This window comes from Microplitis mediator, chromosome 10, assembly GCF_029852145.1.
Source record: "Microplitis mediator isolate UGA2020A chromosome 10, iyMicMedi2.1, whole genome shotgun sequence".
In the NCBI taxonomy this organism is placed as follows: Eukaryota; Metazoa; Arthropoda; class Insecta; order Hymenoptera; family Braconidae; genus Microplitis; species Microplitis mediator.
This window is the reverse complement of record NC_079978.1, coordinates 20272913-20290702: the sequence shown is the minus strand read 5'-3', so window position 1 is coordinate 20290702 and position 17790 is coordinate 20272913. Positions and strand designations below refer to the sequence as shown.

Here is a 17790-nt window from a genome sequence, read left to right as displayed (position 1 = left end):
ATTCTTGTTATTTGCGCGGTAAATTTAAATATTTGAAAAATAAATTATTAGAAATTGGAAAAAAATTAAAAATCGCACGTCAAAATAAAATGGCGGGAAAATATGATAGAAATATTTAAAATATTTAAAAAAAAAACACGCAATTGTTGATGACAGCTGTCAGAAATATTGCAGCTCGGAGTAGTAATTAAAAAAATAGGAACAATTAATTAATTATTACGCCTCTAATGAAAACAATTGACACTCAAATGAAAAAGAGAGGATTTTACTGTACCCACCTCCATAGATCATATTGATAACGAACGCATGCGCAAAATGGATCCTACAGTATAAGAAAAATACACGCGTGTGTTGACAAACATAAATTTATACGAATACGGACGTTTGTTTGCTTTCATAGGTTATATTTAAAAATTTAAAGCAGTATTATAAAAAAGAAAAAAAAACAATCATGGTATGTAGTGATAATTAAAATATTAATTAATTATATAAAACTGGTACTAATAATTCTTAATTATATTTTCAGGCTCGTAATGCTGAAAAGGCGATGACAACATTGGCTCGTTGGAGAGCAGCACAAAATACTGATGGATTTAAAAAGGAACCGGAGCGAAGACCTTACCTAGCATCCGAGTGTCGTGACCTGAGAAAAGCAGAAAAGTGGAGAATGCAAATAATTAGAGAAGTCGCTAAAAAAGTTGCACAGATACAAAATGCTGGACTCGGTGAGTTCCGGATTCGCGATCTTAATGATGAAATAAATAAATTGTTGAGAGAAAAGAAACATTGGGAGGCACAAATTAAGGAACTTGGTGGTCCAGATTATTCTCGAGTTGGTCCGCGTATGCTGGATCATGAAGGACGGGAGGTAAATATGAACTTTATTGTGTTTTTTATTATAGTATTAGTGAAAATTAAATATATACACACCCTAGTAGCATTCTTAAGGAAGTCTTACGTAAATCTGTATCTTCAGTCTTTAGCGAGTCTGCATCATCAGTCTTGGACGAGTTTTAATTTTTATTACTTTACAAATATTAATTTGTAGCACTTCAAATTTAAATGAGGGCCACTGAGTTTAGGTAGATACTGTGTTTTAACTTGAAGTGACTCGGAGATAAAGAAACTCGATATCTTAAGCAATTCTGCAGCAACTCTGACCGAAAATTGTTATATAGTTCGCATATTGGTTAAGAATTGCTGCAGACTTTCTACAGATTTCTGTAAGTTGGTAAGAAGAATCTTAAGCGCCTTGATGAAATCTTTGGCCAGTATACTTTTGAACGACATCTTCTCTAAGTCTTGTTTAAATCTTCCATAAGAAACCTGCTGAAGGATATTCGTCATGCACCTGAAGAACGGAACGTTTTTCACGTAACGAAAATAAAAAATATATTTAATTGGACTGCTGAAGGGGTAGTTAGGAGTGGCTGGCAATTTCTGGCTGACATATTAGCGCGTATGCGAGACATATTAAAAATTTAGATGCAGTAGATTTTTTGCTTTTCGTTTTGTTTTTTATTTTCGTTTCACGAAAAACGTTCCGATCTTCAGGTACATTATTCGTCAACTTAAAGACAATGCTACTATTCTAGTTCTCGAAGAGAATTTTATAGTAAAATATAATTTAAATTATTAAATAAACAATCTGAATTGTGGTATCTACTGACTAGGGTAGAAGTACCGTTTTTGGGTATCAGGCGTTTTAATCCCCGGACAAAATATCCCCCATCTAGGGATATTTTATCGAGGATTAAACCGCTTGGAACCCCGTTTTTGGCCATTTTTCGCCACTCGAAAATTTTAAGTAAAATAATTTGTAAAAGACGCAATTTGCAAAGACACTAGTTATTACAAAGACATTAGTTATAATTAACTATAAAAAGTTATAGTTTCCCATAAGACTCTGTGTTAAAACTTTGATTTTTAATCGTTAATGTCGCAACTTTTGCCCGTTTAAAAAGTACTAGGAAAAAAAATGACAATCGTAAAATTTAAAAATTCTAAAGTCGTGATTTTAAATAACGAAGCAGCTAATTTCATGATTCAGAATATTTATTTAAAATCCTGCATAGAAAAACAAAGACATAGTTATGCCAGAAGCTAACAAAAGAACCCGCCTCAAAAAATCAGAGTTATTCGAAAATAATAAATTCAAACGATTAAATAAGACAGAACAGTTCAATGAAAGAAAATAAATTAACTACGTAAATTACGATGACATTCTGACATCCTAAACGTAAATTGACGGTGTGGCTCAATAAGTTATAGATCAAATTGAACGGAATATAGTTTAGTACCGGATAGCTCAGATGGTAGAGCACTCGGCGCGATACCGAATTGGTCTGGGTTCGATTCCCAGTTCAGGCTATTTATATTTTTCTCAATTTATCTATAAATTGTCTTATCGAGAAGGTTAATTGTAAATTTAGGTTTCACTACATTTAAAAATTGAGAGAAAAAAAAATATGTGTCAATTAAATGATAATTATCCCACACATTTTCCCACACATTCAGCCACAGATTCAGCCGCACATTCAGCCACACATTATCCCACACTTTTTCAAATGATCGATAACATGCACTGCAATTTTCAAGAGCGATAATTAGTGATTAATTCTTGCCAAGAATATAAAATTTGAATTTTTATCTAATAGTAACCCTCGCGCAAGAACGTCCTTAAGTCAACGGCTACTAGGGTACATTGAAAGACAATAAATATAAGTTTAAATGAATTAGGTACCCGGAAATCGTGGATATAAATATTTTGGAGCAGCCAAAGAACTGCCAGGAGTTCGAGAATTATTTGAACAAGAACCTCCAGCGCCTCCTAAAAAAACACGAGCCGAATTAATGAAAGATATCGACGCAGATTACTATGGCTACAGAGATGACGACGATGGGATTCTTCAACCATTAGAACATAAAACAGAAACTAGCAAACGTGATACTAAAATCAGTAGTTGGGTTTATCAGGAAAGCAACGAAGCTGATGAAGAAAACGAAATCGAAATCACATCGCAAAGATCTATACCTAGTCAAGAAGAAATTCAGGAGGCTTTACTAGCCAGGAAGAAACAAGAATTACTTGAGAAATATGTTTTATAATTATTGTTTTTATTAAATAAAAATCCTGTATATATATACTTATATATATACATATTTGTTTATAAATAATTCAAACTTTTCATGATCATTAATTTATTAACTAGATCTAGAGGAACTAAATTTTCATCAAATTGATTCTTAACTTGAAGAAATTACAAGAATGTAAAAACAAAAGCAATAAGACTTCGCATGAATTTAAAAATATGAAAATTTTCTAACAAATATTAATAATAGAATCAGTTATCGATATTTATTTTTCATTACACATTTCGTAGTTGAATCGGAATATTGACAAAATTAATTTTCATATCATTGATGTATAAAAATTTTATTACCCGCCGACACTTGCAGGTTAAATTACCGCAATATTAAATCCTTGTAAGTGTTGTCACACAAATTATCAAGTAGCAAGACATCTGTTTTACTCAAGCAATTCAAATATGAAAATTATTTTCTCTACTACGCACTGAGTCAACAAAATAGCAAATAATTGAATTATGATTACAGACGTTTTAAAAATAATTTTTGTAATTATCGTACTTTGTCAATTTGTAAAAATCTTTATAAGATATGTAAAGCTTTTTATTTTTATCTAGCATATTTTGATGTTGATTCAAACAATACCTTTATTTAAACATTGAGAAAAAAATAATAAATTGTTAAACCTTCGATTTTATCTCGAAACCATTTTTCTTGTGTTCAAAAATTTAAATATTTACTTAAACCCCGGCCAATTTGAATTGCGGTAAATTACGGCATTTACCTAAAGTACGCTAATTACCTTATTTACAGTAAAAATACGGGATGTTACCGTAAAATAGGTCATTGCTATGGTAAATTTTCTGCATTTTATGGTAATTTACGGCAACAATATGCGATAGATTACAGTAAAATACGGCAATTTACGGCATTTATAGTGTAAAAACAATACAATATTTCGCTTTACGGTAAAAAAAACCGTAATTTTGTGGTAGACCCGCAATTTACGGGAAAATACCGCGGCAGTGTTACAATTCTACTCACAACATCACTACTTAAGGGACGTAGCTGCAACTCTACTCACTCACAATTTTACTCAGCCTTAAATCTACTCATTTCTTGTACTCAGGTTTAACTCTACTCAGTTATATCTTTACTCAGCTACAACTCTACTCACGTATTTAAGCCTATCGATAGAATATCGATTCTTTGTGAGTAAAATTTTCGCTGCTTTAAGTTGCAGCTACTTCCCTTGAGTACAGATGTGGTGAGTAGAATTGTAACACTGCCGATACCGCTGCCTTGCCGCAACTTTACGGTAAATTATGACGCTTTTACCGTAAAATACCGCAATTTATTGTAAAACAAACTATATCTCACCGCAATGCTTCCGAATACCACAAATTACGGTTATCAACGTAATTTACCGTATTTTTGCGGTAAATTACCGCATGTTTACCTAAACACGGTATTGCTACAGCAGTGTTGCCACAAACAGTACAATACTCCACTCCCTAGCAGATCCGAATTACGGTAAATTACGATAATTACCGCAATTTACCGTATCCAGCCGAACTACTTTAATTTACGATAAATTACGGTATCTTACCGCATTTGTAACGTAAATTACAGAAATTCTGCTGGATGCCGTAAATTCCGGCAATTACCGTAATTCGGATCCGCTAGGGAGCTTAGCGGATCCGAATTACGGTAAATACAGTGATTTCCGTAATTTACGGTGCCTAGCAGAATTACCGTAAATTACGGAAATTTACCGTAAATTGCGCTAATCTGCGGTAAATTACGGCAATTGCCGTAATTTACCGTAATTTTACGGCGCCTAGCAGAATTACCGTAAATTACGGCAATTTACCATAATTTGCCGTAGATTACCATAATTTACGGTAATTCTGCTAGGCACCGTAAATTACGGTAAATCACTGTATTTACCGTAATTCGGATCCGCTAGGGCTAGCTTAGGCTATTACCTTCAGTAAAATACCGTAATTTTGAGTAAACCTGCACGCTTGCGATAAAGTGCGGTAATTTTACGGAAAAATACCGCTTGTCGCACATTTACGGTAAATTACTGAGATCTTATCGTAAAATACCGCAATTTACTGTCAAAGACATATTTCACTGTAATATTTCCGAATACCGTAAATTACGGGAATTACCATAATTTGAATCCTTTAAAGAAAGAATTTCAAGAAAAAAATGATTTAAATTTAATAATAAATTTATTAATGAGATATGTTAATTAAATAACTGTAGCATACGTAAATATATTTGATATTTTGATATATTTTTCATACTGAAACTATTATTTATTTTTTTATTTCAATGTGAATTATTTATATAATTTATTTTACGTTGAAAGAATTTGGAAATTTAAAATCTACATTATAAAAAGTTAATTAATTGTCGTAATTATATTATGATTATGGTAATTAAATACAATGTTTTGATAGGTTCTCTTTATTTTTATCATTATGTTTATATACTGATACTCAATTTTAGTTTTTTCAGTATCACAAGTATCACATCCAATATAATTTATTTTTTAAGTACAACAAGATTTCAAATAAATTATTTATCTTTACTAATATAAAAATTTTTTAAATTAAGTAATGATCGTGAAAAGCTTAGACTATATATTTTATTTAATAAATTATAATTTGAATTGACAAACAATATTCGATAAATATTATTTTTAATATAAACTTATACACGGAGAGAAATTTATGGTAACAATTACAATATATTATGGGAATGGTTCCCACATCTTGTGGTAACCGATATCGATTATAGGAAAATGGCACCCATACTAATTATGAAAACTATTCCTATCTATATTGGCTTCATTCATATATACGATGTCGAAATAGTTCCTATAAAATTATGGTAATAATTACATGTCATTATGCTTCACGGTAAAATTTACCCTGGTAATCGTTATCATTCTGCCACGGTAATCATTATCATATTGTTATAGTAAACTTTACTATTTATTATGGTAATGATTCCCATAATTGATGGTAAAAATTTTCATAATATCATGGTAATGGTTACTAAAAATTTATGGTAATAATTACCATAATATAATGGTAACCATTTCCATAATACCGTGGTAATGGTCACCATATCTAAGGTAACTTTTAACATGAATTGAAGTAATCATTACCATAACATATAGTAATAGAGATCGTGCTATTATAGTAATCGTTACTATACTATTGTGATAGTAAATACCATGATATTATGATATCACTAGCATAATATATAGTAACTTTTACCCTAATATATGGTAATATTTACCCTCATATATGGTAATAATTACCATATATCGTGGTAACTGTGGCCATATATTAGGGTTATTGTCATATAGTATGGTAACTATTACCATATATTAGGACAATTATTATCATAATGCATGGTAATAGTTACCATAAATTACGGTAACTATTACTGTGTATTATGGTAATAATTACCCTAATAAATGGTAATATTTACCGTGCTATATGGTAATAGTTAGCATAATTTATAATAACTATTACCATATACTATTGTAGCTATTACCATGCATTGTGTTATTAGTTACCCTAAGGTATAGTAATAGTTACCATACTATATGGCACCAATTTTCATAACTTATGGTAATAATTACCATATATTACGGTAACTATTACTGTGTATTGTGGTAATAATTACCCTAATAAATGGCAATATTTACCGTGCTATATGGTAATAGTTAGCACAATTTATGGTAATAGTTAGTATAATTTATAGTAACTATTACCATGCATAATGGTAATAATTACCCTAATGTATAGTAATAGTTACTATACCATATAGTAATATGGCAACAATTTCCATAATTTATGGTAATAGTTACCATAAATGTCGGTTATAGTTACCATATATTACGGTAACTGTTACTGGCTGTTACGGTAATAATTACCTTAATATATGGTAATAGTTACCATGCTACATGGTAATAGTTAGCACAATTTATGGTAATAGTAGCCATGCTATATGGTAATAGTTACCGTATACTATGATAACTATTACCATATAGTACGGTAACTATCACCATGCATTATGGTAATAGTTGCCCTAATGTATAGTAATAATTACTATACTATATGGCAACAATTTCCATAATTTATGGTAACAGTTACCATAAATGTCGGGTATAGTTACCATATATTACGGTAACTGTTACTGGCTGTTACGGTAATAATTACCTTAATATATGGTAATAGTTAGCACAATTTTTGGTAATAGTTGCCATGCTACATGGTAATAGTTACCGTATACTATGGTAACTATTACCATATAGTACGGTAACTATTACCATGCATTATGGTGATAATTACCATTCTATACGGCAACAATTTTCATAATTTATGGTAATAGTTACTATAAGTTATGGAAACTTTTCCTAGAAATTGCAGGCGTAAACCTCATAATTTCAAGTAATTATTACCATAACGTTATGGTTTGATCTTTCATAAACGTACTAGAAACGGTTACCATAATTTTCTCTCCATACACAATTAACTTACGTAAAATTATTAATTTCACAATATCGAAATACACTTTTATTATTATATTTTTTTTTTGTTTATAAAATGCGACAAATGTAATATATTAATTATTTAATAATAACATTGATTACGGTAAGTTTCTTTTTTTGTTTTGTGCAGTAGACAAGTTTCAATGAAATGACATTGAAAAAAGGGTGCTTTTGAGAAAACGTGGACAAAAATCCAACAGTTGTTCCATTAACATTCTTAAAAATCCAACAATCGACAAGATTAATTTATCAAATTTTTTTATATTTATTTTTTTACCTTTATCGCACTTAATAAGCAACGACAGGTTGACAAAAAAATTTCTATCAGACGATAGTTAAATTATTAATATTCAAAACTGCGGTTTTAAAAAATTTTGCGATTGCATTAATTACAAAGTGATCATCAGTTTTACATTCATAATCAAAGTACGCGGATCTAATTACGATCCTAATATTCAAAATTTTTCTTAGCAATATTACATGTAAACAAATTACATTATTTGATCACATCAATTTTTAGTAAAAATGTAGACAATCTAGTTTTTATTTTTATGTTTTTCTTGGCTAATATGTCTAGTTTGCAAGGACATTTTTTTTATTAAATAGATTATTCCGATTTTTATTCAGGCAATGATTCGAACTTTTTTATTATAATTATTTACCAAATATCGAAGGGAATGAAGTAACAATATGATAGTTAATGCTATATTTTGATAAATAATAAATATTTTATGTTTTATATTTATGATTCTATAATTACTTAAATTTTCACAGCATTGGTTTCATGTTTTTTTGTTTCTGGCAATTCATTGCCGTGATATCATACCGTTTTCCAATACATTAAGTATTATTATTATTATTTATATAATTATTATTATTCTGCTTTGCCTATATATCATTAATTATTAATTTATCAAGATTAAATGTTCTCTATTACTGTAGCCAAATAGTATCACAATCTGCATTTATGAGGTGCAAGATGTGAATTGTGCGTCGTTGAGTGTTATTCTAAATCGTAACGTGTTGTCTTCAGCACGTTACAAAATATGTTTTCTTATTTTTATTTAATTTCCTCTTGGAAAGTAAATTCAGATAAATTAATATTATTAAATAAATATTTAAACAATTATATATATTTTTTCACCATATTTGTACCGAAAGTTTAAGTTCCAGCTCTGCACGGAGAGAAATGTCAAGAAAATATGCCTATGCAGCATAGTAATAATTACATTACTCTATAGTTTGTGTCACGCCGCTCTTATTTGACTGCTTGTACAAACTATAGAGTAGTATAATTATTACTATGCTTCCATAGGCATATTTACTAGACATTTCTCTCATTATGAGAAAACAAATGATAAAAATTAGCGAATGCTCTATTCTTTCTTCAAGGCAAAAAATTGCACAACCCAATTGCGAAGCAATGAAATTGCACAACTCAATTGCGAAACAACCCTGCTCAAAAAAACTGATAGATTCTTATAGCTGTATGTATAAGGCCTTAAACTATAGCACTTCTTAAAGACCTCATTCATTTTTACAAAATCTCTATGGGAATTTATGAGAATCTATTGGATTCCATGAGATTTTCTAAACAGAGAATGAAATTTCACAACCCCATTGCGAAGCTATGAAATTGCACACCTTAATTGCGAAGCAATGAAGTTATTGCACAACTAAATTACGAAGCAATGAAGTTATTTCACAACTAAATTGCGAAGCAATGAAGTTATTGCACAACTAAATTACGAAGCAATGAAGTTATTGCACAACTGAATTGTGAAGCAATGAAATTGCACAACTAAATTGCGAAGCAATGAAATTGCACAACTAAATTGCGAAGCAATGAAATTGCACAACTAAATTGCGAAGCAATGAAATTGCACAACTATATTGCGAAGCAACCCTGCTTAGAAAATCTGATAGATTCTTATAGCTGTATGTAAGGTCTTATACTTAACTATAGCACTTCTTATAGAACTCATTCATTCTTACAAAATTTCTATGGGAATTTATGAGAATCTATTGGATTCTATGAGATTTTCTAAACAGGGAATGAAATTTGACAACCCAATTGCGAAGCAATGAAGTTATTATTTCTGACTTCGCTAATAAGACTTCAGTATGAATTTACCACGACGTCTTAAGGAGCTCCTAATTTTCACTTCATAAAGAAGTTGAAAAAAAGAATACATTTAGACGTCACAAAACTGACGTCTTATTTATGGAGTCTTCAAGAACTCTTAATTAAGAGTTCTTAAAAATGACACCTTTAAGAAGTCATTATAAGACTTCTTGAGGCCGCCTTCAAAAAGTCGTACAGCAGTCATTTCGACTTGAAAGCTATCTGAGAACCAATTGATTCACTTCATTTTTTTTACACTTGAATTCTTAAATAGAAGAACTTTTTTAAATATCACTCCAAATTTTTTTGGTTTAATTATAATTAATAAAAAATTCAAAACTGGTAATTTCTTAAAAATTTTAGCTGCCATTTTTTTCTATCATTATTATAATTATTTTCGTTTATTTTTCTTTTAATATTTTTTCGCATATAGAAGCGCCATCTACTGATCACTTTTTAAATGATCGAGTCGCGCACGGATTCTAACCTTTTTAAACTTTCGGATAAAGATTTGGTGAAAAATTTTATGCACACCACGGAGGAATGCAGGATGTCCCAATCCGCGTGTTTGCCGCACTCGCCTTCGGCTCTGGTAGGCTATTATACACGTGGGTTGGAATGTCCCACTTTCCTCCCTTGGAGTGTAATATTCTATTACTTTTAAAAATATTTTTCATGATGTTTAATGTTCTGATATTGTGCTGAATTAAATTCACAATGAACAAGCTTTGATAGAGGATTAAAGGCACAAAAAGTAAAATTTAAAAAGTTAAAATTGTTATTGGCATCAGGCACAAATGGATAGAAAATGAGAAAAAAGATATTATTTGTGCTCTTATGAATTAAATTCAATTTGGCGAGTGAACTTTTTTTTACAATTAATAATATTATTAATATAATTAAAATATTATTTATTTGTTGCCTTTGCCGATTTAAAAAACAAAACAATAACGTCATTTTATGACGAATTGATAAAAAGATTATGCTGCCCACAGCCGATGACACAAAGCGTCACGATATATTCTTCATTGAAAGATTGACGACAATTATAACTTATAAACTTCATTATTTTATTGGGCAGTAAAAAATTTTTCACGAAGATATTTTCTCACAAACGTTATCTTCAATTCTAAAACTCACTGTTTCAGAACTTGATCCATTTATCTCATGGTAACTGACGACTATCCTATTATTCAAACGAATAATCAATCGTCACATCTGGAAATTATTTCCAGTTAAATAAACTTGTCCATAAATTGTTAAAATATTAAGCCAATTTATGGACGTAAAAGTGAATGCCAACGTTGGACTTGAGTTGGTTGCCTTGCAGTTCGCATATCGTTCCAATGTTGTAACTCTTCAGGTCCAGAACTATTCAGCCCAAGGCAAAGCCAACCAATCATTTCACGTCCTTTTTTACCCATCGCGGAACGTCGGCGATTATACACTGATACAAAAAGCGTAACATCGCCCAGCTGAAACAGTGCAACCTGAAATATAAAAGTTTCTTTGTAAAGTGGATTTGGTTGTGCTCGTCTCAGTCCAGTTTTAGATCGGCCCATTTCGTGACTATTGGTGTCGACCAACGTAAGCTTGACATATGTATCTGGTGGCTTTGTATCACTGCCACCGCCACCCCGAAAATGTGACCCTTTTATTATTTCTACCGAAAGACGTCCGGTAGTGCCGTTATAAGCGAGACCAATAAGAATTTCCGCTATACTTCCACCCTTCATACTACTGCCGTACGGGGGTATCGTTGGAGATGCATACGATTGTACAGACTGTTGAGACCCTGTCGAGTCGCTTCGGGTTAAACTTGTAGTCGTACCCCATTCTTGAACCTATTAGTTTATTTAATTATTACTCTTACTTATGGTCTAATATAGGTTTTATATATAATTATACACTGCAAAAAAACCCGGTGGTTAAATGGACGTTTTAACACCAGAATAGGGTGGACTTACACCGTTTTTTTTACAGTGTATACTAGGGTGTTTCAGAAAAAACAAATTTTTTTTTGGTATTCAAAAATTGAAAGTATACCTGAAAATAAAAGTTTTGGTGCCAATCCGAGCTCTTAATAATTATATTAAGGTTTGCCTCAATCCATTTTTCTATTTTCCATTTAAATAACATAGGAGAAATTTTTTTTTTTTTATAATTTTTTAGCTTACAGACCACTCAAAGGATTTTTATGCGCAGTAAAACTTTGTGTAGGAAATTGAACGCTCTACAAAAAAAGGATCTTATCATTTTTTGATAAATTCGACTGTTCAAAAGTTATTTAGCCTCACGTCAAATTTATAGTAAATTTTGAGATCTTTTCACTTTTCCGGCGAAACTATCATTCTTATTACAAAATGTCATAGAAACTTTTTTGTAGATAATTTTATTCCTTACAAATTATTACAAATAAAATTTTTCGAAATTCCGCATCGTTTTCAATTAATTTTCATTTCAATGTCAAGCTCTTAAAATTAATCAGAAATCTATTTTTTTAAGAGCTTGACATTGAAATGGAAATAACTTGAAAACAAGGCAGAATTTCGAAAAACTTTATTCGTAATAATTTGTAAGGAATAAAATTATCTACAAAAAAGTACCTATATTATTTTTTGATAAGACTGATAGTTTCGCCGGAAAAATAAAAAAATCTCAAAATTTACTATGAATTTGACTTGAAGCTTAAATAACTTTTGAACAGTGGAATTTATCAAAAAATGATAAGAGACTTTTTTTGTAGAGCGTTCAATTTCCTACAAAAACATTAGTTGCGCATAAAAATCCGTTGATTGGTTTATGAGCTGGAAAATTCTAAAAAAAAAAAATTTTTCCCGTATTATTTAAATGGAAAATAGAAAAATGGATTGAGGCAAACCTTAATATCATTATTAAGAGCTCGGAATGGTACCAAAATTTTTATTTTTAGTTATACTTCTAATTTTTGGATACCATAAAAAAAAATTGTTTTTTTTTTTGAAACACCCTAGTGTATACCCATGTAACAATTTCCATTACAAGTTGCTGGTCAATACAAATACTACATGGATTTGTCCAAAATGACATACACAAGAAAACCCTGCAGTAGTCTTGTACTATTTTTATGAAAGCATCCTGCGCAAGATCCCTAAGTGTCCATGTCTTTTTATACCTCTCAATCTGCCACGAGATATTAATGCAAGATTCTTAGACAAGATTATTGCAGAACTTGCGCATGATATTGTGCAGAAGAACATTGAAGATGTCTTGCTCAAAATGTGGTGTAAAGTTACTCGCGCGTATCTTAAGCGTCTGCAGCAGAATTACGTGCAGACACTGAGACATATTCTGCGACAGATTTGCTGAAGAAGTGTCAGATTACACTTTACATCTCATTTCTGTCACTTTACCCGGGATTCTATATCGTAGACCAATGGAGGGGATAAAGCGACAGACAGAAATGAGATAGACAGTGTAATATGACACTTCTTCAGCAGGTCTGGCGCAAGACATGCGTTCGTATCTGCAAGTAATTTCTGGTGCAGACTAATTATCTGGAGTGTCTGCAGCAAGATCCATAGTTACATAAAAACATGGACAAGTGTGCTGGTGACCAGACTGCGGCGAAATTGCTGTAAGATTGTTATATGGGTATATATTATTATATATTTGATTTATGAAATTACCGGTGAAGAAGGTGGAGGTTGTAGAGGCAGACAAAGCGTTGTTTCTAATTGAAGATTTATTTGATCAAAGCAGACTCTAGCTTCACCTAAAAGCCGTTCTCGACGCATTCGACCACTCCAAAGATAAACTCGAAGCCTCACTCCCATGGCATTTACGTCTTCGGGATTAACTCGAGGCAATAGAAAACTTTCCATGTACTGAGGTGACGTACCCTGACGAACTCTTGTCTTACGTCTTTGCTTCTTTGATGGAAGCAGAACAAGCCGTACTTGACTTCCTCCGATGCCTGCGGGATAGTTTCGGCCTTGAAGAACTTGAACCTGATTTAATTTTATTAACAACAATTTAAATTTAATATATGTTTATATAAAGATAATCATAATGGAAACATAGTTTACTAACAGTCATTTCTCGCATTGGTGCATCATACAGAAATGCCACTTCGAGACTTCCTATTTCTTCAATTAATCCACCAATTGTCGGTGTGATTTCACTTGGTGATGGACTACAAATTTCTTCTATTACTTTTTCGGACTCTCGTGTCTCCATTAAAATATTTGGAGACCCAACTTCAACCACACACTGAAAATTAATTAACAAATCAACTCAATTATTGTTATTCACTATCATTTTTTTAAATTTTTGAATAAATACCTCTTGCTGATCAGGTGAATGTTCTTCGCTACAATTATTGGAAGTATCAACTGCATCTGAAGAAATAATACATTTTTAAAATTAAATTGATATTATTCCCGACTAGAAATTTTTAGGTGACCCATTGGGCCCTTATTGAGATGTCCTATAATATTTTTATTTTTTGCGGCCAAAATGGGGTAACCCCTAAAAAAGGTGAAAAAATTTTTTTTATTTTAACGTCGAGTTTTCCCACTTAGGTCCCACACAAAACCGAATTGGGAAAAATGACATTAATTTTTTTATTTCCACGTTGGGATTTCCCACTTAGGTCCCACACAGAACCCAGGTAGGAAATGCTGATCAAGAATTATTATATTTTTGTTTGGGATTTCCCGATTGGGTTCTGTTTGGGCCCTCAAAAGGATTCCCCTATTGGAAATGCCCCATTGGGACCCAAAAAAGTCCAGAGACATACAGTGGGCGATCCCAAAGTAATTTCTAGTCGGATTATTCCGATATTTAAATTATTTGTTAAAGAAACCCCATAAGTCCCCATTTCGCTCCCAAAAAATGAAAATTTTTTCTTTAACGGCAGCTAAATACGGTAATTTACGATAAAATATCGCATTTCTGCGGCAAATTTGCCGTAAAATTGCGGCAATACTGCGGTACTTTACGATAGAATACGGTAATTTACCGTAATTCGGATCCGCTAGGAATGAGTCCACTCAAAAGAGTCAAAAACATAGAGACCAATATAAGTTTATTGGTTTCTCTGCGATTTTTGACCCCCTAGACTGGATTTTATGAGAACTTTTCGATAGGATCACAACTTTTTTCCAATAAACGATTCATATCTGTCCAGGTCTTACCAAGAACTGTTGGCCCATCTTCAGTTTGAATAGTCAGAATATTTGGTGGATGTTGAGAAAGGGAATTTTGTAATCGTCGAAGTGCATCTTCTTCCGAATCAGAACTAGTTTCCGGATCGGAATAAGTAAAGATTTTATCTGAAATGATAATTAATTTAATTCGCTGAAAAAATATTAACTTATGTGTAAAAATAATTAATACCCAAATTTTTTGAAATCGGAGGTGTCGTGAAATCAGAACAGTTCGTATCATTTAATGGTACACAAATTCCACCAAAACGAGCTGTTTGAGAAACGGGTGTAAAAGTCCATTTTCGAGCTAGGTATAAAAAGAGTACTAAGAGAAGAGTAACGAAACCGGCTACTGCTCCTAGAAACGCAGTTACTCCTACCGAACCTATAATTCATTATATATTTAAAATTAACATCATTTTCATTACATCATTAATTACTTATTTTAAAGATTAATCATAAATTTATTTATATATTTATTATTATGCATGAATATAAAATTTGTAGAACTCAATGAGTTAAAAGAAGGTCATTGAAGGGAGTGGATGTATGAATAAAGAACAGTCTATATATGTGTTGCGTAACATATATGTACTTTCGCGAATCTTCCGAGTGTTTATGTATGAGTGCAGAATAAAATATTAAAGATACATATATATATATAACGACAACAAAAAAACACATACCCATAATATCAGATAGTTCTAGAATGGGCACATAAAAAAAACTGTGTCGATAAGAAATTATTGGATGTGTACATAATTAATGACTGTGTTGATATGTATGTTATAATAAGACCTTGAAAATATAATGGAAGGTTTTATGTCCACGGACACTAGGTGTATGTAATAATTGACGAGAAAAGTGGACTTACCCGATAAGAAATGGTCTGATCCAGTGAGAATCATTATTGTTGGGTATCTTTATTTTCACAGAATTACTTCACGGCTGGAAAATAGCCATTGTCGGATAACGAACACATTATCCGAATCTTAAAGACAGCAGTTGTCGCGTTTGTTTGATTACAAACGTGGTTATACTCAAAATAATACGTGGGCGGGGGTATAAAGCACTCTGTTGCTCACCTGGACGTGTTCACAAGGGTTGAAATATGTGATACGCTTGCGTGACACCCCTCTTGCAATGGATTCTATGCGCAAGTTTTTACCCGCAACTTTATTTTAACCCGGTTAATTCAACAGTGAAATTTTATTTTTTTAAGTATTTAATAACTTCTTAATTATCTGCTATAAAGAAATGAATTTTTTTCTGTACTTCCTTAAGGAAATTTTTATATGCGAAAATTTTAAATAATTATTACAGATTTAAAATACAAATTTTTGAAATCTTATTAATTTTCTCTCAATTGAAAAGAATTGTAAAGTCAAAAAAATTATATAAATGCGGTAAGAAATTTTTTCTCTAAGAAAATTGTTGTTTTCAATTCACGATGCGAAATATTTCTTGCGTAAAGAAATTCTTTTTTTCTGTGAAATTTTCTATTCGAACACTACTCGCACCTCCTTAATTATTATTTTTTGTTTTTAATGAATGGCCCGCTCTTCCCGACTTTTCCTGTACCTACCCTGATTAAACAACTGAAATCGACCGAATTAAAAATTTGAATTCTGTTATATTCTGTCGAATTCTGCAAAACAGAATTCAACTGAATTGAAAATTTGAATTTGAATTAAACAGAATAAAACCGATTTAAAAATTTCAAATTCTTTTTAATTCAGTTCAATTCGGATTCAGAACCAGAAATTGGAGGATTATTTTCGAATTAATCAGAATTAAACCGAATAGAATTATTCAAATTCGTTTTAATTTGGACAAATTTTAGTTTTCTTGCCGAATTAGACAGAATTCATTTTTAAGTTAGGTACCGAATCAACAGAATTTATCTGAATTAAATAGAATTAAAAATTTAATTCTGTTTAATTCGATCGAATTCAGTTGTTTAATCAGGGTATGGTACGTGATCCATTGAGAATCTTTTTAACCATAAAAATTTAGGCTCTGGAAGCAAATTTTGCTGTTTCTTAAATTATAATTTGAACCTAAACTTGATAGAAGAGGTCAAAGTTACCAAACTTAGGTTCAAATTATCATTAGTTTTTGTGACAGATATTTGAAATTTACTACATTTAGTGCCTATACAGTCGACTCTGTCTAAAGGTTCCACGTCGGGACAGGACCATTGCCTAAAGGTTCCCTCCCCACCATCAGCACTTCCCCTACAATATATTCCCCTCGAGCGCCGAGGCGCACGCTAAAACGGACACATTGCGCAGCAAACATAACCTCAAAAAAACGTGCATTTAAAGTTAGCGCTCGAAAACTGAATTGTGATTCGTCACTCGAGAAAGCGGGTGGGAAAATATCCGGGAACCTTTAAGCAATGTATCCTGGAACCTATAGACAGCGGGAACCTTTAGACAGAGAACCTTTAGACAGAGTCGACTGTAAATGGCAGGTTATAAATCCGTGTTTATTTATTTGGTAAGATTGTTTTGAGTATTTGTTGAAAATGAGAGAGAAGTCGGTAAGTTGGACGAATTAAAATGATGATAAATTTTGTCACAAGATGGCTCGTTAAGTTACTTCGATATTTTTTGGTCGTTTGCTATCGCACATGTAACCAAAAAATATTTTTTGATCCGATGATGACGTCACTATTAGAACGATTAGGTATCTTTTTTACCAGCTGTATCTTATCTAATATTTTTAGCTGCCGGCTATAGGCGCTAAATGTCGTAAATTTCAAGTGTCTGTCACAAAAAGAATGTTAAAAAAGCCCACAGCAAAGT

General features: G+C 31.6%; 2 protein-coding genes across 2 annotated transcripts; one reads left to right on the top strand and one right to left on the bottom strand.

The window, feature by feature from the left end:
- The first annotated feature begins 304 nt into the window (after window positions 1–304).
- LOC130676463 (pre-mRNA-splicing factor ISY1 homolog) lies at window positions 305–3147 on the top strand. Its single transcript, XM_057482689.1, has 3 exons — window positions 305–454; window positions 527–868; window positions 2740–3147. Exons 1-3 carry the CDS (start codon window positions 452–454, stop codon window positions 3106–3108), a joined length of 714 nt encoding a protein of 237 aa, XP_057338672.1. The 5' UTR covers window positions 305–451; the 3' UTR covers window positions 3109–3147.
- A 42-nt stretch (window positions 3148–3189) lies between these two features.
- On the bottom strand, window positions 3190–16079 carry LOC130676462 (synaptotagmin-16). Its single transcript, XM_057482688.1, has 7 exons — window positions 15855–16079; window positions 15171–15365; window positions 14969–15106; window positions 14115–14170; window positions 13863–14042; window positions 13460–13780; window positions 3190–11635 (listed from the first exon to the last, which is right to left on the bottom strand). Exons 1-7 carry the CDS (start codon window positions 15886–15888, stop codon window positions 11069–11071), a joined length of 1491 nt encoding a protein of 496 aa, XP_057338671.1. The 5' UTR covers window positions 15889–16079; the 3' UTR covers window positions 3190–11068.
- Between the last annotated feature and the right edge of the window lie 1711 nt (window positions 16080–17790).

Coding starts and splice junctions, on each gene's coding strand:
- LOC130676463 (XM_057482689.1), top strand. Junction 869..2,739: donor TGGATCATGAAGGACGGGAG/GTAAATATGAAC, acceptor TAAATGAATTAG/GTACCCGGAAATCGTGGATA.
- LOC130676462 (XM_057482688.1), bottom strand. CDS start 15,888: ATGATTCTCACTGGATCAGACCATTTCTTATCGG. Junction 14,171..14,968: donor AGATGGGCCAACAGTTCTTG/GTAAGACCTGGA, acceptor TTATTTCTTCAG/ATGCAGTTGATACTTCCAAT. Junction 14,043..14,114: donor ATTCACCTGATCAGCAAGAG/GTATTTATTCAA, acceptor ATTAATTTTCAG/TGTGTGGTTGAAGTTGGGTC.